Here is a 24,449-nt window from a genome sequence, read left to right as displayed (position 1 = left end):
GAGCGCCGTAGCCGGCCGGGGGGCGGGGCCCGCTGGTTGCCCGGTAACCGCGCATGTCTGCGCTCGGAACAAAACTCTCCGGCGTTTGCAGCCCGCTTCCCGCGCACCTGGTTGTGCCACTGAGGCTTAAAAAGTATGGGTGCCTGTGGTCGAACCGGCCATGGACTAGCTTTGTGGTGTCAGCCTTTGTGACCCGGAATTGCTGCTCTCAAATGACCTTCCCAGTAGGGTCTTGCGAGGACTAGGTGTAAATATAATGCCTGACCATAGTAAAAGCGCTCAGAAAGTATTAACTGTCACCGCCATCCGGGTTGAAAAAGGTGTGAGCGCAGGGTACAGAAATGCTGGCTCCAGGTTTGACCTCCTGGGCGAGAGGTCAGACACCAGACTAGGGAACTTCCTCTACTCGGCCTCAGCGTCTACCAGGTCGCGCCGGAGGCGTGGACACGGAGGCGGGGCCGGGAGGCGGAGGCGGGGCCGGGAGGCGGGGCCGGGAGGCGGGGCCGGGAGGCGGGGCCGGGAGGCGGAGGCGGGGCCGGGAGGCGGAGGCGGGGCCGGGAGGCGGAGGCGGGGCCGGGAGGCGGAGGCGGGGCCGGGAGGCGGAGGCGGGGCCGGGAGGCGGAGGCGGGGCCGGGAGGCGGAGGCGGGGCCGGGAGGCGGAGGCGGGGCGAGTCCGGAGGACTCCTCAGGCTGCGGGGAACACGGCGTTCTGGGGTTGGCGCGCCGTGGCAGCCGTCCGGGTGTGGGGCCGGGTAGCTGAACGGGCCGAGGCCGGGGGAGACGTGGGGCCGTTCCAGGCCTGGAGCTGTCGGCTGGTGCTTGGCGGCAGGGACGATGTCAGTGCGGGACCGAGAGGCAGCCGCGGGGTCCGCGGTGAGCCCTTGGACTCGGCGCGCCCCTTGCAGAGGCCTCCCAGACCCGCGGTGCCCAGGGCATTCCGGAGGCAGCCGAGGGCAGCAGCTCCCGGTTTCTTCTTTTCGAGGTATTTTGGGCAAGGACAAGCACTTCTTGCGTGTTCGTTGTCTACACCTCGCCCCCCTTTCTCACCTTGCGGTGTTTCCTTTGAGGCATGTCTGGGAGTTACTTCCGTTCCAACACCCGCCCGTCTTTACGCTGATCTGTGGACGTCCTTTACGGGGTTTTGTCGTTTAGTTCACCATTCCCCCATTGAAATATCTTCTAACCTTTAGTTACTTACATCATGCTGTGGTGAATAACCTTGTTTGCACCTCACTTTTTGCATAAATTCCTAGTACTGGGACTGCTAGGTCCAAAAGTATATGCATTTAACGCTTTAATTATCCCTCATAAATGTTGTGCGGTTAATGCTCCCACCCCATGTGATCATACCCGTCTCCATAGTAATTGCATCTAAGAGCTGAGCCTACATAGGAAAAAATCTTAAGGTCCATGGTTGTTAGGTATCAAATGCCCTATGATGGATGAATATTTAAGTAAATAATGGTACATTGACTTGATGCTGTCTGACACACTGCTGAAAATATTGGTGAAAAGTGAGGCTTGAAGTGGTAGCTCACCCTTGTAATACCAGCACTTTCGGAGGCTGAGACAGGGCGATAGCTTGAGGCCAGGAGTTCAAGACCAGCCTGGGCAACATAATGAGACCTCCATCTCTACAAAAAATTTAAAAATTAGCCGGGCATGGTGGCGCAAGCCTGTTGTCCCAGTTACTTCTGAGACTAAGGCAAGAGGATCCCTTGAGTCCAAGAGTTCAAGGCTGCAGTGAGCTATGATTGAGTCACTGCACTCCAGCCTGGGTGACAGAGCAAGACTCTTATCTACCTGGGAAAAAAAAGAAAAAAAAAGTTTAATAGATCCTGAAATGTCGGCTGGGCATGGTGGCTCATGCCTGTAATCCCAGCACTTTGGGAGGATGAGGCAAGTGGATAACGAGGTCAGGAGTTCGAGACTAGCCTGGCCAACATGGTGAAACCCCGTTTCTACTAAAATTACAAAAATTAGCTGGGGGTGGTGGTGGGCGCCTGTAATCCCAGCTACTCAGGAGGCGGAGGCAGGAGAATCACCTGAACCCGGAAGGTGGAGGTTGCAGTGAGCTGAGATTGCACCATTGCACTCCAGCCCAGGCGAAAGAGCAAAACTCCATCTCAAACAAAAGATCCTGAAGAGTCAGTCATTCATCCAAGAAGCCCTGACTGAGCTCTTGTTCTGTGCCAGACTCTGTTCTAGGTGCTATGGATGGAGCGGGGACCAGGACCGACAAACACATGGAGCGCATTCTAATATCAGTGATACTCTGCAAGACTGTTAAACAAATCCTTGCTACCACTGGCCCTAAAGCAGGAGGCACCGGGCTCCCTATGAGGAGTCCATTGCATGGGCTTTCTGCAGTTTGGCTTTGGATTTTGGAGCTCTCTGAATTTGTTCTTTGTGTCCTTTGCACAGTGTCCCTCCCAGGTTGCCCCCATGCCTGCCCCTCAGGGTCCCCCACTCCCAGTGAATTTCACACCATGCAGCATATACTTTAAGCCATACATCTGATGTTCCAGACATTTGGTAAAATGCCGTTTATATGTTATTCAGTGACTCACAAACATTTTATTTACGTAGATGAGGAATGTACTCAGGCACCCTTCGGGATACCTTGGCCTCAGCAGGCACTCAACAGCCATAATAACTTTCATTCCTTTATGCTTCTCTTAACAGTTCATGTTTAGTAGCAGCACAGTAGCTATTTGAGGAATGACTTTAAGTTAATAAATGTCTGAAATGGGGCGTTTAATAGGTGGTGAGATGGTTTTAGAGCCAGGGTTTTCCCTCTTTGCTTCTCGACTACTTGACGAGTTTTCATTAGAAAACCCCTTTGGGGCCGGGCGCGGTGGCTCACGCCTGTAATCCCAGCACTTTGGGAGGCCGAGACGGGCGGATAATGAGGTCAGGAGATCGAGACCATCCTGGCTAACACGGTGAAACCCCGTCTCTACTAAAAATACAAGAAAATTAGCCGGGCGAGGTGGCGGGCGCCTGTAGTCCCAGCTACTCGGGAGGCTGAGGCAGGAGAATGGCGTGAACCCGGGGGAGCGGAGCTTGCAGTGAGCCGAGATCGCGCCACTGCACTCCAGCCTGGGGCACAGAGCAAGACTCCGTGTCAAAAAAAAAAAAAAAAAAAAAAAAAGAAAACCCCTTTGGAGGTTTGCACTCAGAGAGTTGAGTGCCTACTGAGTGTACTGAATTATGAAATGAGCACAGTTCCCATTAACCTGAAATTTTTGCTCCCAAATAAGTCTTGATTCTGATTTATGACTGCTTTCCGTTGTAGCCCACTAGTCATCTGAGAAAGGTGATTATTTTGAGAGGCCTGGGAGGACATACATGGTCATTCTGGATGGTGGGGGTGGTGCAGAGGGCAGAACCATGCTTTCTTGCTATCCTGAGACTGGTCGCTATCTGTTTCCTTTGCTGCTGTGTTTTTTTCTGTCAGTATTAAAGGTGGAAGAAGGCCTATATCTTTTTCTGTGGGTGCTTCAAGTGTTGTTGGAAGTGGAGGCGACAGTGACAAGGGGAAGCTTTCCCTGCAGGATGTAGCTGAGCTGATTCGGGCCAGAGCCTGCCAGAGGGTGGTGGCCATGGTGGGAGCCGGCATCAGCACACCCAGTGGCATTCCAGACTTCAGGTACTGCCCGCAGTCCCACCTGCCTTCTGCACTCCCCTCCCCTGCCTCCTGCCCTCCCCACTGCCCGGTTTCTTGCAAAGGCCTCAGAGCCTCTGTCTTCTCTCCCTGCAGATCTCCAGGGAGTGGCCTGTACAGCAACCTCCAGCAGTACGATCTCCCGTACCCCGAGGCCATTTTCGAACTCCCATTCTTCTTTCACAACCCCAAGCCCTTTTTCACTTTGGCCAAGGAGCTGTACCCTGGAAACTATAAGCCCAACATCACTCACTACTTCCTCCGGCTGCTTCATGACAAGGGGCTGCTTCTGCGGCTCTACACGCAGAACATCGATGGGCTTGAGAGAGGTGAGCCCTCTGTGAGTCGCACACATTCTTTTTCTCACAGGGAAGGCTCAGGTGCCTGTTTCTGGGGACGGCCGAAGCCTGGTGTTTGTGCTTCTTCCTTGGGACTGTTTTTGAGCCAACTAGTTAGGGCTTTGTTCCCAAGGAAAATGTCTCTGGGTGTTTAAAGGCCACTGCTTGTTCTCCTACATACCTGCAGAGCTGTGTATTTTGGGCAGAAGTTGACATTGTTTTGCCAATCTGGTGTGATGATCTCTCTTTTTTCTTCTCTCTTTTAAAAATTGTATTATGGAATTTTTTTGAGCACACGCAAAGAGAAAAATGTAACGAACCGTCCTGTCCTCATCACCAGCACATAGCCAGTCCTTCCTGCGTCCTCACCACTTTCTTCCAAATCCCCAGATTATTTTGAAGCAAACCTCTCATATCATGAATTTAATCTAGAAATAATCTATAAACACATGAATGGATATCTCTAGAGGATACTTTAAAAACAACTCCGGCCAGGTGTGGTGGCTCACATCTGTAATCGCAGCATTTTGGGAGGCCGAGGCAGGTGGATCACCTGAGGTCGGGAGTTCGAGACCAGCCTGGCCAACGTGGCAAAACCCCATCTCTACTAAAAATACAAAAAATTAGCCAGGCATGGTGGCGTGTGCCTGTAATCCCAGGTATTTGGGAGGCTAAGACAGGAGAATCTCTTGAACCCAGCAGGCGGAGGTTGCAGTGAGCCGAGATCATGCCACTTCACTCCAGCCTGGGTGACAGAGGGAGACTCTGTCTCAAAAAAATAAATAAAAATAAAAATAATTAAAAAAAAATAAAACCAACTCTGATACCATTTTCACGCTAAAGAATCACTAGTAATTCCTTAATATTGTCACACCCAGTCTGTGGTGATTTCTTGGCCATATCCACATGGTGCCCAAACCAGCGGTTCACAGGTTGTGCCACCTTCTGGCCGTGCACCTTGCGGAAGCACTTGGTGGGGCCTTTTCCTTAGTGCAGTGCTGTGGACAGGCGCTGGGACAGTCAGCCCTCCGGGAGCCAGGAGCGGCTCAGCCAGTCTGCTGATGTGTTGTCAGGTAAAAAGAGGAGGCACCTTGGCTCCAGGCATGTGTTTCCTTGCCAGAAGGATCCCCTAGCTTGGAACCACAGAGGCAGCAGTGGGTACCCCATGTTGGTGGTCTCTTCTCCCAGAGGTGCAGCAGGGCATGCCTTGTGGGAAGGCGGGAGCTCCTGGCTGTGAGATTCAGCACTGCTGAGTTAGGGCAGCGACAGGGACTTGGGAAGCCTCCTACAGCGGGGACCATGACAACACTAACACAGCCTTCATAGGAAGTCACTTTTTGTCTGGTTTTCTACCAAGCCGTTCTTTTGGAATTTATGATATTTATATCCTCATTTTAACTTGGTATAGAATAGAAAATGTGTTCCTAGATATTGGATACAATTTTTTGAGGCAGGGTCTTGGCTCTTTTGCCCAGGCTAGAGTGCAGTGGCATGATCATAGCTCGCTATAGCCTGAGCTCTTGGGCTGAAGTGATCCTTTTGCCTCAGCCTCTGGACTAGCTGGGACTACAGGCATGCACTGCCATGCCTGGCTAATTTATAAAATTTTTAAAGACAAGTCTCACTATGTTGCCCAGGCTGGTCTCAAACTCCTGGCCTCAAGTGATCCTCCTGCCTTGGCCTTCCAAAGCACTGGGATTACAGCTGTGAGCCACTGTGCCCAGCCTGGTATTGGATATAATTTTTTTTTTTTTTTTTTTTGAGACGGAGTCTTGCTCTGTCGCCCGGGCTGGAGTGCAGTGGCCGGATCTCGGCTCACTGCAAGCTCCGCCTCCCGGGTTCACGCCATTCTCCTGCCTCAGCCTCCCGAGTAGCTGGGACTACAGGCGCCCGCCACCTTGCCCAGCTAGTTTTTTGTACTTTTTAGTAGAGATGGGGTTTCACCGTGTTAGCCAGGATGGTCTCGATCTCCTGACCTCGTGATCCGCCCGTCTCGGCCTCCCAAAGTGCTGGGATTACAGGCTTGAGCCACCGCGCCCGGCTGGATATAATTTTTTTTTTTTTAGAGACAGAATCTCTCTCTGTCGCCCAAACTGGAGGGCAGTAGCACGATCTCAGCTCACTGCAACCTCCACCTCCCAGGTTCAAGCGATTCTCCTGCCTCAGCCTCCCCGAGTAACTGGGACTACAGGTGCCCGCCACCACATCCGGCTAATTTTTGTATTTTTAGTGGAGGTAGAGTTTCACCATGTTGGCCAGGCTGGTCTCAAACTCCTAACCTCAAATGATCTGCCCACCTTGGCCTCCCAAAGTGTTGGGATTACAGGCGTGGGCCACCGTGCCCGACTGGATATAATTTTATTTGAGCTTTTATCAAATGGTGTTTTGTACTGAGTTTTGACAGGCTTTGTTTTAACCGTGATTTGGCTCCAGCTGGGCGCCCCTTTGCTCCCCTGCCTTATTCTGGTTGGTGGTGCATGTAGGTGATATGGGCATGAACACCAGGCTTGAGGACATCGCAACCCAACGGGGTTGTGCCTCCTTCCAGGAGGCCTGCCAAGCCCAGAAGTTGTGCTCTGGGACTTGTGTGCTCATCTTGGAGGCAGCAGCAACACTTAGCTTTGGCTTGAATTTCAGTGTCGGGCATCCCTGCCTCAAAGCTGGTTGAAGCTCATGGAACGTTTGCCTCTGCCACCTGCACAGTCTGCCGAAGACCCTTCCCAGGGGAGGACTTTCGGGTGAGTTATCCTGCTGTCGGTCGTCCTTCTGCAGTTTGCTGTTGGGGTGATCTGGAAAAGTGGTATTTTATAAGCATTGTCTCGAAAGGACAGTTGAACAGTAATAGTATGAAAATTTTTATTTGTAAATTAGAAATTTAATACATGTTTGTAAAACAATTTAAGATAATATAGAAATATGTAGGGAAAGGCCGGGCGCGGTGGCTCAAGCCTGTAATCCCAGCACTTTGGGAGGCCGAGACGGGCGGATCACGAGGTCAGGAGATCGAGACCATCCTGGTGAACACGGTGAAACCCCGTCTCTACTAAAAAAAATACAAAAAAAAAAAAAAACTAGCCGGGTGAGGTGGTGGGCGCCTGTAGTCCCAGCTACTCGGGAGGCTGAGGCAGGAGAATGGCGTAAACCCAGGAGGCGGAGCTTGCAGTGAGCTGAGATCCGGCCACTGCACTCCAGCCTGGGCAACAGAGCGAGACTCCGTCTCAAAAAAAAAAAAAAAAAAAAAAGAAGAAATATGTAGGGAAAATGAATCTCCTTTCAGCCAATTCCAGCTGCCTACTTTTTAATTTTTTTCAAGACGGAGTCTTGCTCTGTCACCCAGGGTGGAGGGCAGTGGGGTGATCTTGGCTCACTGCAACCTCCGTCTCCTGGGTTCAAGGAATTCTCCTGCCTCAGCCTCCTAAGTAGCTGGGATTACAGGCATGTACCACCACACCCAGGTAATTTTTTTTTCTTTTTCTGTATTTTTAGTAGTGACAGGGTTTCACCATGTTGGCCAGGCTGGTCTCGAACTCCTGACCTCAGGTGATCCGCCCACCTTGGCCTTCCAAAGTGCTGGGATTACAGGCATGAGCCACCACGCCAGCCCCTGTTGCCCACTTTTAACAGCTTGGTGTATAATGTTCCAGGCCTTTTTAAAAAAAAAAAAGTGATATGTTTATGTAAACGTGCTACACGTATTTATGTACATACACCTACACACAGTTGAAAAATTTTTTTTCAGGCTGGGCACAGTGGCTCACACCTGTAATCCCAGCACTTTGGGAGGCCAAGGCGGGCAGATCACGAGGTCAAGAGATTGAGACCATCCTGTCTAACACGGTGAAACCCTGTCTCTACCAAAAATACAAAAATTAGCTGGGCGTGGTGGTGGGCGCTTGTAGTCCCAGCTACTCGGGAGGTTGAGGTAGGAGAATTGTTTGAACCTGGGAGGCAGAGGTTGTACCGAGCCGAGATGGTGCCACTGCACTCCAGCCTGGCGACAGAGCGAGACTCCGTCTCAAAAAACAAAAAATTTCAGCAATGGAGTTATTTTTTTTATTTTTATTTTTTTTGAGTCGGAGTCTCGCTCTGCCGCCCAGGCTGGAGTGCAGTGGCCGGATCTCAGCTCACTGCAAGCTCCGCCTCCCAGGTTCACGCCATTCTCCTGCCTCAGCCTCCCGAGTAGCTGGGACTACAGGCGCCCGTCACCGCGCCCGGCTAGTTTTTTGTATTTTTTAGTAGAGACGGGGTTTCACCGTGTTAGCCAGGATGGTCTCGATCTCCTGACCTCGTGATCCGCCCGTCTTGGCCTCCCAAAGTGCTGGGATTACAGGCTTGAGCCACCGCAACCGGCCTGGAGTTATTTTAAGCTTAGTATTCTACAGTATTCTTGATTATTAGTATTCTTGATTTTTTACTGAGCAGTTTCATGGATCTCTTGTGTCAATACCCACAGTTCTGCTTACTCTTTTTATTAACTATAGAGTATTACATTTAGCCGTTCACGTATTGTGGGACATTCTTTGATGTATGTAATTTTCACTATTAAATAAAATATAACAGTGATACCTATGCTTATGCTGCTATGTACTTCTGTATTTCTGTAGAATGGGTTTCTTAAAATAGAATAGGATAGAGTTGAAAAAAATCTTAAATAAAGATAAAACTCTGAAATGGAGACATGGCACAGGACTTTTTTTATTTACTTATTTTTTATTGTGGTGAATTTTTTTTTTCTTTTTTTTTTTTGAGACAGAGTCTTGCTCTGGTCACCCAGGCTGCACGCAATCTCTGCTCACTGCAGCCTTCACCTCCCAGGTTCAAGCAATTCTCCTGCCTCAGCCTCCCGAGTAGTTGGAACTACAGGTGTGTGCCAACACGCCTGACCCATTGTTTTTGGATTTTCAGTAGAGATGGGGTTTCATCATGTTGGCCAGGCTGGTCTCGAACTCCTGACCTCAAGTGATCCACCCAGCTTATTGAGGTGAATTTGACATAACTTAAATTTAACTATTTTAAGGTGTTCAGTTCATTGGCATTTGGTACCTTCACAGTGTGGGTACCCATCATCTCTATCAAGTTCCAGAACATGCTGATTACCCCAGAAGAAAACCTTGTACTATTAAGCCACCGCGCCCAGCTAATGGTTTTTGTATTTCTAGCAGAGATGTGATTTCACCATGTTGGCCAGGCTGCTCCTGCACTTCTGACCTCAGGTGGTTCACCCGCCTCAGCCTCCCAAAGTGTTGGGATTACAGGCATGAGCCACTGTGCCCTGCCCATGTTTAACTTTTTTGTTTGTTTGTTTTGAGACGAGTCTCGCTCTGTCACCAGGCTGGAGTGCAGTGGCGCAATCTTGGCTCACTGTACCCTCCGCCTCCAGGGTTCAAGCGATTCTCCTGCCTCAGCTTCCTGAGTATCTGGGACTACAGGCGCCCGCCACCACGCCTGGCTGATTTTTGTATTTTAGTAGAGACGGGGTTTCACCGTGTTGGCCAGCATGTCTCGATCTCTTGACCTGGTGATCCGCCCACCTCAGCCTCCCAAAGTGCTGGGATTACAGGCGTGAGCCACCGCGCCCGGCCCGTGTTTAACTTTTTGAGGAACGAATATACTGTTTTCTGCAGAAGCTGGACCATTTTACATTCCACCAACAGTGTGCAAGGGTCTCCTCTTATCCATATCCCAACACTTACTCTCCATTTTTTTTTTTTTTTTTTTTGAGATGGAGTCTTGCTCTGTCGCCCAGGCTGGAGTGCAGTGGCCGGATCTCAGCTCACTGCAAGCTCTGCCTCCTGGGTTCAGGCCATTCTCCTGCCTCAGCCTCCCGAGTAGCTGGGACTACAGGCACCCGCCACCTCGCCCGGCTAATTTTTTTGTATTTTTTAGTAGAGACGGGGTTTCACCTTGTTAGCCAGGATGGTCTCGATCTCCTGACCTCGTGATCCGCCCGTCTCGGCCTCCCAAAGTGCTGGGATTACAGGCTTGAGCCACCGCGCCCGGCCTCCATTTTTTAATTACAGCTATCCCTGTGGGTGGGAACTGGTAACCCGTTGTAGCACTGATTGGTGTTTTCCTAATGATTCAGATATCAAACATCTTTCCATGTACTTTTTGGCCATTTGTGTATCTTTGGAGATTGAATTCCTTTGCGCATTGTTTAATTGTGTTGTCTTGGCCGGGCGAGGTGGCTCAAGCCTGTAATCCCAGCACTTTGGGAGGCTGAGACGGGCGGATCACGAGGTCAGGAGATCGAGACCATCCTGGCTAACACAGTGAAACCCCGTCTCTACTAAAAAAAAAAATACAAAAACTTAGCCAGGCGAGGTGGCAGGCGCCTGTAGTCCCAGCTACTCGGGAGGCTGAGGCAGGAGAATGGCGTGAACCCGGAGGCGGAGCTTGCAGTGAGCCGAGATCGCGCCACTGCACTCCAGCCTGGGTGACAGAGCGAGACGCCGTCTCAAAAAAAAAAAAAAAAAAAAAAAAAAAAAAAAAGAGTCCTTTATATATTCTGGAAGCTAGATCCTTATCAGACACATAGTTTGCAAGTATTTTCTGCCATTCTGTGGGTTGTCTTTTTTACTTTCTTGATGATATCTCTTGATGCATGAAAGTATTGATTTTTGATGAAATCCAGTTTATCTATTTTTTTCTCACTCTTTTGGAATATCTGAGAAATGGTATCATTTTACCCCTATGTTTTCTTATAAGAGTTTTATAGTTTAAAGCTTTTACGTTGAGTTCTTTGATCCCTTTTGAGTTAATTTTTGTGTGTGCTGTGAGGTAGGGATCCAGCTTCATTTTCTTGTATGTGGATATGTAATTGTTCCAGCACCGTTTTTTAAACGGAAACTGTGGTCTTGGCATTCTTGTTGAAAGTCAGTTGGCCTAGGTGTACGGTTATTCCGGATTCTCAGTTCTATTCCATTGTTATATGTATATCCTTGTGCCTGCATTGTCATGTTTTGGTCACTATAGCTTTGTAGTAAGTTTTGAACTTAGGAAGTGTGAGTCCAGCACATATAGAAACTTAATATATGCGTATTATTCTTTTTATCAACTCATTCATTCATTGAATGACCAATTTATTCCACAAATAGTTTGGTCTGCTCAGTGCCAGGCCTTTTGCTGGGTTCTGTGGATGTGAAAACAAATTAAGGTGGAGTCATCCAACAGTTACAGTTGGGTGCCATACCAGTTTTACTGCAGATATGTACTGGATGCTATGCTGAGTCAGCTGTAGGAACAGAGCAGGCTGGGAAGCACCTTGGAGATGAGGCTGTCTGGGTGTCAGTCTGTTTCTGGCAGCAGAGACCTGGAGTATGGGAGGCCTGCTTGCCCTGTTAGGATTTGAACTGTATCCTGACGATCATGGGAGGCATTGAAGGATATTTAGGCAGGAAAATGATGTGAAGGGATTTGCATTTAAAAGAGATTATGAGGGGCTGGGCACAGTGGCTCACACCTGTAATGCCAGCACTTTGGGAGGCCTAGACAGGCAGGTCACCTGAGGTGGGGAGTTTGAGAGCAGCCTGGCCAAAATGGTGAAATCCCATCTCTACTAAAAATACAAAAATCAGCTGGGTGTAGTGGTGCACCTGTAATCCCAGATGCTCAGGAGGCTGAGGCAGGAGAATCGCTTGAACCCGGGAGGGGGAGATTTCTGTGAGCTGAGATCGCACCACTGCACTCCAGCCTGGGTAACAGAGTGAGACTCCATCTCAAAACAAAATAAATAAATAAATAAGAGAATAAAATAGATAATTTGGGCAACAAGTTGTTGTTAATTCCCCGCCTTTGTTCTCCTCCTTCAGTACTGTGTTGGCTGTTCTGAATCTTTTGCCTTTTCATGTAAATTTCTGAAACTGTTGCTATCTGTTCTCTGCCTGTTTTATTTTTGTTGTTGTTGTTTGGGTTTTTTTTTTTTTTGAGACCGAGTCTTGCTCTGTCGCCCAGGCTGGAGTGCAACGGTATGATCTCGGCTCACTGCAACCTCCGCCTCCCAGGTTCTAGCGATTCTCTTGCCTCAGCCTCCTGAGTAGCTGGAATTACAGGCGTGTGCTGCCACGCCCAGCTAATTTTTGTATTTTTAGTAGAGATGGGGTTTCATCTCTACTATGGGGTCAGGCTGGTCTCGAACTCCTGACCTCGTGATCCGCCCACCTCAACCTCCCAAAGTGCTGGGATTACAGGCATGAGCCACCGTGTCCAGCCTCTCTGCCTGTTTTTTAAGACTTTTGTCTTTGGAGTTTTGCAGTTTCTCCATGCTGGTTTTCCATATGAATTTCCTTTGATTTCTTCTGCGTAAAATTTGTGGGCCAGGTGGGCGCAGAGGCTCACGCCTGTAATCCCAGCACTTTGGGAGACCAGGTGGGTGGATCGCCTGAGGTCAGGAGTTCGAGACCAGCCTGACCAACATGGAGAAACCCCATCTCTACTAAAAATACAAAATTAGCCGGGCATGATGGTGCATGCCTATAATCTCAGCTACTCGGGAGGCTGAGGCAGGAGAATTGCTTGAACCCAGGAGGTGGAGGTTGTGGTGAGCCAAGATTAGGCCATTGCACTCCAGCCTGGGAAACGAGAGAGACTCCATCTCCAAAAAAAAAAAAAAAAAAAAAAAAATTGTAGACCTTCCTTGAGAAAAATAAAATACAATTCTAGGCCAGGCGCGGTGGCTCATGCCTGTAATCCCAGCACTTTGGGAAGCTGAGGCGGATGGATCACCTGAGTTAGGAGTTTGAGACCAGCCTGGCCAACATGGTGAAACCCCGTCTCTACTAAAAATACAAAAATGAGCCACGTGTGGTGGCACCCATCTGTAATCCCAGCTACTCGGGAAGCTGAGGCAAGAGAATTGCTGGAACCCAGGAGGCAGAGGTTGCAGTGAGCCGAGATTATGCTACTGCACTCCAGCCTGGGTGACAGAGTAAGATGCCATCTCAAAAAAATAAAATACAAAATAAAATTCTAAGCCCTGCAACCAACTGAATGGACCCCTCCCCTTGGTCAAGGGAACCCCAGAGAAACCTTGGAAGTCAGTTCCTGGCCATAGCAGGAGGGGAGGTCAGATGCGCCTCATTATACCCCTCCCTCCCCAACCACCATTAGGCTTTCTTCACTAAGGGCTAAACAGAAACCAACACTTTTCAAAGACTCCATACTGCTAATGTGGATTACTGGCTTATCTTCCCAGATACAGATCAAAGGCAAGATGAGATGAATGGTTCCTTCACCCTTCCCTGAGAGGTCTGCTTAGTTCTCTTCCTCTGTTTCCTTCTGTCACTTCCTGAAGTCTCACAAGTACTTAACCATTCACCTCACAGCCACCCTCCCCCTTTGAAGGACCACGTATAATTACTAAACCTCCTGAGAACCTCTTGGGACAAAAACAACCACAGATGTGCTTGTGACTCATGTTTTTCCTGTGGGCACCCTCATGCTGGCTCAGTAGCCCTCGCTTGCTTGAGATCCTGAATCTGTGGGTTGGTGTCTTTCATGGTTGCTGGATAATACTCGGCTGTTATCTTGGGATATGCATTGCCCCTGGCCCACTATCTGGCCCCTCTCTTTAGGGACCTCTGATTGAACCTACCTTAGTCCTTCTCTCTCCTGCTGTTCCTGATCACTCTTCTGTTCTTTCATTGCTCCTCCTTGTGCTGCGTTCTGGGTGATTTCTTCTGGTCTTTCTTCCGGTTTGCTAATATTGTGTTTTCTGTTATAAAGTCCTTCCATTGAGTGTTTGCTGCTTTCTTTTTTCCCAAAACCAACTCAAAACAGACGTTGAGCTTTAATTTTTTATTTCTGTACTTTTTATTTCTAGAAGTTCTGTTTGGTTATTTTTCACGTCTGCTACATTATTTTTTAATAGTTTTGTATCTTTGATAGTTTTTTTTTTTTTTTGAGATGGAGTCTCACTCTGTTGCCCAGGCTGCAGTGCAGTGGTGCAATCTCAGCTCACTGCAGCCTCTGCCTCCCTGGTTCAAGCAATTCCCCTGCCACAGCCTCCCAAGTAGCTGGGATTACAGGTGCGCACCACCACGCCTGGCTAATTGTTTGTGTTTTAGTAGAGACAGGGTTTCACCATGTTGGCCAAGACAGTCTGATCTCCTGACCTCATAATCCGCCCACCTCGGCCTCCCAAAGTGCTGGGATTACAGGCCTGAGCCACTGCGCCCGGCCTTTAATAGATTTTTCAAGTTCGTCTTTTTTTTGCTTCCTTAATTTTTTTTTTTTTACTATACCCCATGCCTCCAAGATAACAGTTTTTTCTTTTTAATTTAGATATAATACAGTTTTACTGTGTATCCAAGATTATCTGAAATCTTTTGTGGGTCTCTTTCTTTTGTCTTTTGTTTCTGTTGCTTCTTGCTGGATTGAGCCTGCTTAAAACAAGCCCCGTTAGCGGTAAAGGTTTCCCTTAGAAAGTCAGGTGTCTTCCTCTGTAACTCTCTCCCTTTTCCATCTGCTCCAAGGCATTAGTTTATATTAGTCTTGACTCAGTGAAGTTGTGTCTACTTCACCTTGGCCAGTAGGGAAGCAGTGTTTGGCAGATGTTACTCCTAATAATGCCAGCCAGTGAGTGAAGCCGACCTGAAAGCCTCCCCGGGCTGAGGCAATGGCATGATCACTGAAGCTCAAACCAGAGACAGTTTCACCTTGTGACCGAATGATGTTCGGTGTAGGCCAAATGCCTGCAGACTACTGTTGGAGGAGCGGTGTGGTCTACCAGGTGTTTTCTTAGCACCAGAATGTCTCTGGTCACCATCCCAGGTGTAGAGCACGGTGTTAGATACGCTAGATGCCTGCCGAAGTAATAATGGGTGAAACGTATGATGTCCAAGATTTGCTTTTAAATGCTCCAACACCTCCTCCCAGATTCTGGAGGGCTATGACACAATCAGCTGTGAAAACTGGTAATTCCTAAAGCTGGGTACATGGGGGTTCATGATACCTCTCCCACCTTTTTTGGGGGAGAATGTTTGACACTTTAATAAGAACTTGTTGCCTTTTCCTTTTACAGGGCGTTGCAGGCATCTTCCTCAGGCCTGTTTTCTCTGTTTTCCAGGCTGACGTGATGGCAGACAGGGTTCCCCGCTGCCCGGTCTGCACCGGCGTTGTGAAGCCCGACATTGTGTTCTTTGGGGAGCCGCTGCCCCAGAGGTTCCTGCTGCACGTGGTTGATTTCCCCATGGCAGATCTGCTGCTCATCCTCGGGACCTCCCTGGAGGTTTGTCAGCCTGTGCAGGGAGGAGGCTGGAGGGCAGGGGAAGGGAGGGGTACAGAAATCATCTCATGGGCCCTTCTGGGGCTGGTGCCACTTTCGGAAAGTGAGTGGATTCAGCTGGGGTTCCAGGCTGAGGGAACAGCAGCCTGTGCGGGAGACAGGAAGGTAGGAAGCTGCTGGGCTTTGGAGGTGGTATAGGTGCGGGTGGGGCACCACGTGTGAGGAGAAGGGAGGAGGAAAGGGGGCGTCGGGATGAGGTGGAGGGGCAGGCCTCCCAGGTCAGATTAGGAATACTGATGCTGCGTTGGGAGTAGTGATAAATCCAAAGGGACTGGCCCAGGGACGTAGCTGCACCCTTGGGGTCAGAGAGGCCTTTGGGGAGTGGAGAGTGGAGCAAGCAGTGCCAGGAGGCTGGTCCTGAAGAAGGTGGAGCTGTGGTCACCTGAGGGACAGCGAGGAGGGGGACTGGACTTGCAGCCTGTGTTGTTTTGGGGGTGTGAGAAGGAGGCGTCTGGCTTGTTCTGTAAAGTCAGGGCATTTGCTGGTGAGGCGTGATTTGGGAGGGAGGATGCCCAGCTCGGTTCTGTGCATGTCTCAGGTGCCTGGGAAACGCCCCCTGGATGTGGCCAAGCAGCTGTTCTGCATCTGCGTCTGAAGCTCAGGAAATTCCTAAAAGCTGTGATGAGTCACGCAGTGTGTGTGTGACTGGATATAGGCACCAAGGGCAGAAGGGCCAGAAAGACCTGTGCTTCGAGGGGCCCAGGGCAGCCGCAGGGCCCAGAGCGTATGTTTGTTCGGGCCTTCATTGTGTGCTGGGCCCTGCTCCAGTGCTTTCAACATCCACAGTCAGATGTCAGTGTAAGAAGTTATGTAGTTTGTGAGGAGATGATTGATGTTCTGGGAAAGATAACAAGTAGGAAAGAAGGGCTAGGAGGGTTGGGAACCAGCTGCAGTGTCAAGCCAGGCAGGTGGAGTTGGAGCTAAGAGTTTACCAAGGTGAGGGGGGTCTGGCAGAGGACACTGCACAGGTGACAAACAGCCAGGAGGGTGGGGCGACGTCAGCAGTGACGGGCACGGGCTGGAGCAGAGAAGGAGGTGGGGCACAAGTGTCATCTCATGGGAGGCTGGCGCTGCCTGAGAAGATGAATGGATTCAGCTTGGGTTCCAGGCCAGAGCTTGGAAGTTGAGAGGACTCCTTTGGGTGCTGGGCTGTGAGCCCACCACGGGGGCAAGACTAGGAGCAGCAGACCCAGCAGGGCCCTTATAGGTAATCACCGGCTGGCACTGGCTGGGGGCCGGGTAAAGCCAGCAGAGGCTGAGGGGTGCTGGAGTCTGGGTGTGTGTGAACGCAGAGTGGGCGTGCTGGCGCGGTGCATGGGAGGGCGTGGATTCCCAAGGACTCCAGGACTGTGGCTGGAGCAGCTAGAAAGATGGAGCCGCCATTTCCTGAGATGGAGAAGCCTGGTAGGTGGGTTTGGGGGAGCTCAGGAACTCAGCCTTGTTTCCACGGATTTGAGGATGTACTGCGGACTGGAGGTGTTGAGCAGGTGGATATGAGTCTGGAGTCCAAGAAGGCCCAGAGGCAGGAGCTGGGGTGCTGGAGTGAGCAGACAGGAGAGCCCAGGGTGTGGACAGACATGAGAATGCCATGCTAGGCCTAGGATGGAGGGACAGACACAGCAGGAGCAGTCAGAGGGGCCATGGTGGTCAGCAGAGTGCGGGCTGAGAGCAGCTGACCATGCTGGCCACCAGGTGTGGACACTCGGGCCACCAGCCGTCTTTATTATTGAAGTGAAATGAAAATGGCCTTTTTCCTTATTATAAGTACCATGTGCGTCTTTGAAAAGATTCATACAGGGCCGGACACAGGGGCTCACGCCTGTAATCCCAGCACTTTGGGAGGCCGAGGCGGGCGGATCACGAGGTCAGGAGATCGAGACTATCCTGGCTAACACGGTGAAACTCCGTCTCTACTAAAAAAAAAAAAGATACAAAACATTAGCCGGGCGTGGTAGTGGGCGCCTGTAGTCCCAGCTACTTGGGAGGCTGTGGCAGGAGAATGGTGTGGACCAGGGAGGTGGAGCTTGCAGTGAGCTGAGATCGCGCCACCGCACTCCAGCCTGGGTGACAGAGAAAGACTCCGTCTCAAAAAAAAAAAAACAAAAAAAAAGAAAGAAAATATTCATACATTATATAAAGATATAAAGCAAAGAATCAACTTTTTAATCCCACCAACTGTTAGCATTTTATTCTGTGTCCTCTCAGGTTTCTTTTTCTGTACAAATGCACACGTACAGATGGTAATTTTTAACTAAAAGTTGGACAGCACTGTACATTCTATTCTGCAGCCTGCTGTTTTCATGTAACAATGTGAGTCCATGGAGATCTGCTGCCTTGTTAATGCTGACAGTTTCCCTTATACGGATATGAGGTCCCACCTGAGAGGCCCATGTCTGTAAACACGGTGCCATCGTGAACTGAACGAGCTGGTGTCACGCATGGACTCTGTCTCATGTGCTTTGTGGACGAAATATTAATGTGTTTGACTATGGAGTACCACTCCGGATCCCCTTTAGGTGTGACATAGTATGTGGGGTGTAAACCATATGATCTTTTTTAAAATCTCAAAAATTCTGAAACATATTCAGCCACAAGAGCTTTAACATAGATTTTGTGGATTTAATACAAAGTTTATGTAAGCAATTTCTTACTGATGGACAATGACAATAAATTGTATATAATTTTTGTATTAAAAGTAATGCTGGGCCAGGCACTGTGGCTCACACCTGTTATCCCAGCACTTTGGGAGGCCAAGGCAGTAAGATTGCCTGAAGCTAGGCATTTGAGACCAGCCTGGGCAGTATAGTCAGACCTCATCTCTACAAAAAATAAAAAGATAGCCAGGTGCGGTCTGTGTAGTTGCAGCTATTTGAGAGGCTGAGGCAGGAGGATTGCTTGAGCCCAGGAGTTTGAGGTTATAGTGAACTATGATCATGCCACTGCATTCCAGCCTGGGCAACAGAATGAGATCCCACGCTGTAGCAAATATCCCTGTGTGTCACCCTGACCTACCCATGCAAGTGCTCCTGAAGGGTAAGTGCTGATAAATATTGAGAACTTGCCTTCCAGAAAGATGTAACAATTACATTGCCACAAACTGTGTTTTTGTGTAGCCATTTTCTCACATCCTCACCAAAACCAAAATCACACAAATCAAATTGGTTAAAAAATGCATGTGTGTGTGTGGAGGGGGGTGTGGATTTTGCATTTCTGTAGTAAAGAATGAAATTCATCTTTTCATGTTTATTGGCCAGTTGTGTTTCCTCTCTTTGGATTGTATATTTATATCTCTTGTCCATTTTTCATTGGGTCATTGTAAATTAGCAATATAAATTAGTTTTAATTTTAATAGAAATTAAATAATATAAATCAATTTTAAGGTTAATATAAATTTCTTTTCTTTTTGTTTTGAGACAGAGTTACGCTCTGTCTCCCAGGCTGGAGTGCAGTGGCACGATCTCGGCTCACTGCAACCTCCACCTCGCAGGCTCAAGCCATTCTCCTGCCTCAGCCTCCCGAGTAGCTGGGACTACAGGTGCCTGCCACCACGCCCAGCTAATTTTTGTGTTTTTAGTAGAGACGGGGTTTCACCATGTTGGCCAGGCTGGTCTTGAACTCCTGACATCAGGTGATCCACCTGCCTTGTCCTCCCAAAGTGCTGGGATTATAGGCATGAACCACTGTGCCTGGCTATTAATAGAAATGTCATTATAAATTAGTTCATACATTATATGTTTATAAATGAGTTTATCAATTAGCAATATAAACTATTGTCATATGTTGTAAATATTTTTGCAGTTTATGAGAGGTTTTTAAAAATTTTTAATTTTCTACATAGTAGTTTTATGTAGATACTGATGTAATAGTATTTACATAGTCAGATCTGTCATTTTCCTTTGCCTTATCTGACTTCAGTTTTCACATCTAAAATGTTTTTCCCTATCCTTACTTGTAAACTCTCAGTTTTCTTCAAGAACTGTTTTGTTTACATTGAAACCTTTAATCCATTTGAATTTTTTTCAATGGGAGGTAGGAATGGAGCATTTTCCTCCCAGATAATGAGCCAGTTTTAATGCCATTTATTAATGTGTCCATTTTTTACCTTGTTCCTCTTAAAAGACGCTTTGAGAGTTGTATGAAGAAGCCTGATGGCACCGAGCTAGGCCTCTCTAGAGGCTGGGTGGTGAAGACCATGGAGAGACGTAACAGTAACTCCTGCTTGGGGGCACCAGCTTGTCTGGGTGCCCGATGCTGGTGGTGGCTGTCACTGCAAGCAGGGCTAGCCAGAGGAGATGGACGAGTCTGTGCTGTCGTCCCTCTGTGGCATGCGGAGACAGCGAGCTGGGGAGGACAGGGAGAACAGAACGTGCTCACAAAGAGGAGGTAGGAAGGTTGGATCCCTGGTGAGCCTTGGAACGGAGGTGGGGAGAAGCAAGGATGTGTGGAAGCAGCAAGGAGTGGAAGAGAGGGAGGCTGAGGGGAGGAAAGAGAGTCACTGAGGCCAAGCGGCAGGAGCTCAACTGAAGAAATGAGATTGGTGGTGGGTTTTCTGTGTATCGCCGGGTCTGACTGCCAGTCTGCTGCTCCTCCAAGGCCTCAGTGGCTATGGCACGAAACATCCTGCGGGGCTTGTAGGGTGGACACTGTACCCTCACATTTGGGCCATTTTTCAGGTGGAGCCTTTTGCCAGCTTGACCGAGGCCGTGCGGAGCTCTGTTCCCCGACTGCTCATCAACCGGGACTTGGTGGGACCCTTGGCATGGCGTCCTCGCGGCAGGGACGTGGCCCAGCTGGGGGACGTGGTTCACAGCGTGGAAAGGCTAGTGGAGCTTCTGGGCTGGACAGAAGAGATGCGGGACCTCGTCCGGCGGGAAACTGGGAAGGTACAGACGCTGAGGAGGACCATCCAAGGGGCTGCCCTCCTCACTGCTCTAGGGTGTGCTCCATCTGGTATGGAGCCCCACTGGCTAACACGGTAACAGTCGTAACCGATGATGCTGTGAATCCTGCACCAGGCGCTACCTGGACCTGATTGGGTATTACTTTCAATAACTCCATTTAGAGATGAAGAAACAGATGGTAACAGGCCAAGCAGGGACACGGTCCAGACACTCAGGGCTGATGAGTCTGTACTCTTAACAGACTGTAGGCGTTATCTTCACTCCCTAAAGTAAAGCAGCCAACAGTGTTCCTCTAAGGCCTGGTATGTGATTCTGAGATGATACGGGTTAAAGAACTTTGAGAAGCTAAAGTTCTCTGCATCTGTGTGGGATGAAGGCTCCATTAGTGATGCTTTTCGGAAGTAATTGGTATGAGAGCCATTGATCGATTATAATCCGCTGAGGAAAGCCAAAGGGGCTCGATGCTTTCTTTCTAAGAGATTCCAAACCGCCTGTAAACAAGTGAAGTTACAGAAAATGCAGTTTCCCATGAGAATCATGTAGCATGTGTAGCCTTGATATTAAGGGTTTTCAGTGGGAGGTAGCATTAAGCATTTAAAGTCCAGCGTTGCCGGGCGCGGTGGCTCACGCCTGTAATCCCAGCACTTTGGGAGGCTGAGGCAGGTGGATCACGAGGTCAGGAGATCGAGACCATCCTGGCTAACATGGTGAAACCCCCGTCTCTACTAAAAATACAAAAAAAAAAAATTAGCCAGGTGTGGTGGTGCGTGCCTGTAGTCCCAGCTACTCGGAGGCTGAGGCAGGAGAATGGCGTGAACCCAGGAGGCAGAGCTTGCAGTGAGCCAAGGTGGTGCCACTGCACTCCAGCCTGGGCGACAAAGTGAGACTCCGTCTCAAAAAAAAAAAGTCCAGCGTTATGATTACAGGCAGATGTGACACTGTCCAAAGGGGATTTCACCAGTGTATTAGTGTGTTCTCATGCTGCTAATAAAGGCATACCTGAGACTGGGTCATTTATAAAGGAAAGAGGTTTAATGGACTCACAGTTCCATATGGCTGTGGGGGCCTCACAATCACAGTGGAAGACAAGGAGGAGCAAAGTCCCGTCTTCCACGGCGGCGGGCAAGAGGACGTGTGCAGGGGAACTGCCCTTTCGAAAACGGTCAGATCTTGTGAGACGTACTCACTACCACAAGAACAGCATGGAAAAGCCCCGCCCCCATGATTCAGTGACTTCCACTTGGCCCATCCTTACAATTCAAGGTGAGATTTGGGTGGGGACACAGCCAAACTCTATCAACCAGAATATATCACAATTGATGCTCCTCTTGTCTTCCAAGGCAGGTGTCTTAGGAAATCCTGATCCTTTTTCCTCGTCCACAGCTGTGGCTGCCTCGTGGCTCAGGGCCATGGGGTCAGCACTCTCCTCACCTCCACCAGTCCGAGACCTCCAACCTCTGGTCGCAGGCTGATTTTTTACCAATCATGGTCACTTCATTATGGTAGCAGGGAACCCAGCTAACAACGAGACTTAAACGCTGAGAGGCGAGTGCCTCCTGGCCAGCTCACAAGGCAGCAGAGGTCTTAGATCAGTCCAGTAGGCTTTTTTGAGGGAGCCCTTTCCTGCTCTGACTTCCTATTTTCTTTTTTTTTTTTTTTTTTTTTTTTTTGAGACGGAGTCTCGCTCTGTCGCCTGGGCTGGAGTGCAGTGGCCGGATCTCAGCTCACTGCAAGCTCCGCCTCCCGGGTTTACGCCATTCTCCTGCCTCAGCCTCCCGAATAGCTGGGACTACAGGCGCCCGCCACCTCGCCCGGCTAGTTTTTTGTATTTTTTTTAGTAGAGACGGGGTTTCACCGTGTTAGCCAGGATGGTCTCGATCTCCTGACCTCATGATCCGCCCGCCTCGGCCTCCCAGAGTGCTGGGATTACAGGCTTGAGCCACCGCGCCCGGCCATTTTCTTTTTTTTGTAACGGAGTTTCACTCTTATTGCCCAGGCTAGAGTACAGTGGCGCGATCTCGGCTCACTGCATCCCTGCCTCCCGGGTTCAAGTGATTCTGCTGCCTCAGCCTCCTGAGTAGCTGAGATTACAGGCACATGCCACCATGCCCGGCTAATTTTTGTACTTTTAGTAGAGACGGGGTTTCACCACGTTAGTCAGGCTGGTCTCAAACTCTTGACCTCAGGTGATCCACCCGCCTCAGCCTCCAAAGTGCTGGGATTACAGGTGTGAGCCAGCTTCCCCGGGCCCAACTTCTGTTTTCATAGAAAAGCAGATTATAATTCTGGTAGCTCCTGTGGGGTTCTGGAAGTGGCCCAACAGGATTTGAACTGTGTAATGTAGTTTCACACAAATGTACGTAAAATGGGTTATGATTTTTTGGTTTTTAAATAATTACTATCCAAGGGGTTACTTTTCCAAATGGTGCATGGTTTTAAGCACACGAGCATCAGTACATCTTGATTTGGGCACTTCAGGTCCCTTAGAATGAGGCTCTCTGTTTAGCCACCCTGCTCTGCCCAGGCCTGCTGGGATGCTCTTAGCCTGCACAGCAGCAGTATTTGCAGAATGCAGCTTGTTTTGTGAGATATTTTGCATGTTTGCAGCTAGATCTGTTTGACCAGAGATCTGCTGGCCTGCCTGGGTGTGTTAAGAGACAGCTGATACCCTCTGTCTTCTGTGTTCCAGCTTAATGGACCAGACAAATAGGATGATGGCTGCCCCCACACAATAAATGGTGACATAGGAGACATCCACATCCCAATTCTGACGAGACCTCATGGCTAATTTTGGTGAAACCAGAATATGTGAACTGAGTGGACACCAGAGGCTGCCACTGGAACGTCTTCTCAGGCCGTGAACTGTGCTGCGCTGACTGGTAGGGCTGTTTACGTTCAGGGCCACCCCGTCACATATACAAAGGAGCTGCCTGCCTGCCTGTTTGCTGTGTTGAACTCTTCACTCTGCTGAAGCTCTTAGTGGAAAAAGCTTTCTTCTGTGACCCTCTTGAACTGAACAGACTGACTGGAATCCCAGACCGAGTTTGCTTTCTGTGCCCAGGTGAAGGGCAAGCTCAGCATCTGTTGGTTAGAAGATCTAGACGTGGGCCGAGCAGCCCCCACCCAGCCCTCTTCATGTCCCAAAGTGTAGTCCTGAGACCCTAGTGCTGCACTTCTAGCATGTTGGTCTCCTTTAGTAGGGCTATTTTTAATGAGAGAAAATCTGTTCTTTATTTCCAGCATGAAATACATTTCATCTCCTCAAAGGGACTGCAAGGTTGACATGAGTTGGAAAGGGAACCCTGGAATACATGGCATCCCCTCTATTGGAACAGTCTGAGGACTGAAGGCATTTGTCCCTGGATTTATTGGAGATGGCCCAGCTCCTCCCTCTGAAGGTAGTCACATTCTGTTGACTCTCCATACTCAGCCTCTCCTCCAGAAACAGATCGGTTCCAGAACATTCCAGCACTTTCTATCTGGTCTCCTTGTCCCCACACTAGTCCCCCTCCCCCAGGGCTTCCTCCAGTGACAGTTAGAGCTAATCTCTGAGACAGGGAAGGCATTACTTACTTCAAACCCAGGCTGAGTCCTGGCCACCTGCTGGATTGTGACATATGAGGTGGAATCCACTGAGCTCCCACTTCTGCACAGGCTCCTTCTGGGGCAGCACCAAGGCCCAGCTCTGATGGCTCGCCCTGTCAGGCACCAGCTGCTTCCTCCTGGGCTCTTACCCACATGCACATCCTCCTTCCTAGCATCAGATTACCTGCGTGTTTCCCCAGACAAAAGCACTTCCCATTCCTGAACCTTGCCTACCCTGGGCTGAGCTGATGGGAATAGATTTAATGACAGTGACTCCCAGGAAGGGGGTCCTGTGACTTTGCTCTGGTAAGAACAAAAGGTGGAACTGGTGACCTAGGAAAAGTGTTGAATTCTAAAAAGAATGAAATTAGTTTCTAACTCTAGTTAATGTTCCTTTTTTTATTTTATTTTTTTGAGAGTCTTGCTCTGTCACTCAGGGTGGAGTGCAGTGTTGTGATCTCAGCTCACTGCAACTTCCGCCTCCCAGGTTTAAGCGATTCTCCTGCCTCAGCCTCCTGGGTAGCTGGGACTACAGATGTGTCCCACCACGCCTAGCACAGGGGCATATTTGTAATAGAGACGGGTTTTGCTGTGCTGGCCAGGCTGGTCTCGAACTCCTGGCTTCAAGTGATCCACCCGCCTCGGCCTCCCAAAGTGCTGGGATTACAGGCATG

The 24,449-nt window shown here is 49.4% G+C and overlaps 1 protein-coding gene across 8 annotated transcripts; it reads left to right on the top strand.

Annotated features, from left to right (window-relative positions):
• Window positions 1–17: 17 nt before the first annotated feature.
• On the top strand, window positions 18–24,156 carry SIRT3 (sirtuin 3). 8 transcript variants are annotated; one of them, XR_012422833.1, is made up of 7 exons: window positions 18–133; window positions 3,461–3,652; window positions 3,764–3,996; window positions 6,643–6,743; window positions 15,071–15,232; window positions 19,963–21,453; window positions 22,880–24,156. XR_012422833.1 is itself a non-coding variant. In XM_045372496.3 (7 exons), the coding sequence occupies exons 1-7, from the start codon at window positions 54–56 to the stop codon at window positions 22,898–22,900; spliced, it is 999 nt and encodes a 332-aa protein (XP_045228431.1). In that variant the 5' UTR covers window positions 18–53; the 3' UTR covers window positions 22,901–24,156. The 8 variants fall into 8 exon arrangements, 4 of the variants coding, with proteins under 4 accessions (XP_045228431.1, XP_065383791.1, XP_065383790.1 ...); XR_012422834.1 differs by having other exon boundaries at window positions 18–320; XM_045372496.3 differs by having other exon boundaries at window positions 19,963–20,172.
• The last annotated feature ends 293 nt before the right edge of the window (window positions 24,157–24,449 follow it).

The sequence above is a fragment of the Macaca fascicularis genome, chromosome 14 (genome assembly GCF_037993035.2).
Source record: "Macaca fascicularis isolate 582-1 chromosome 14, T2T-MFA8v1.1".
Classification (NCBI taxonomy): Eukaryota; Metazoa; Chordata; class Mammalia; order Primates; family Cercopithecidae; genus Macaca; species Macaca fascicularis.
This window is presented reverse-complemented; position numbering and strand designations above follow the sequence as displayed.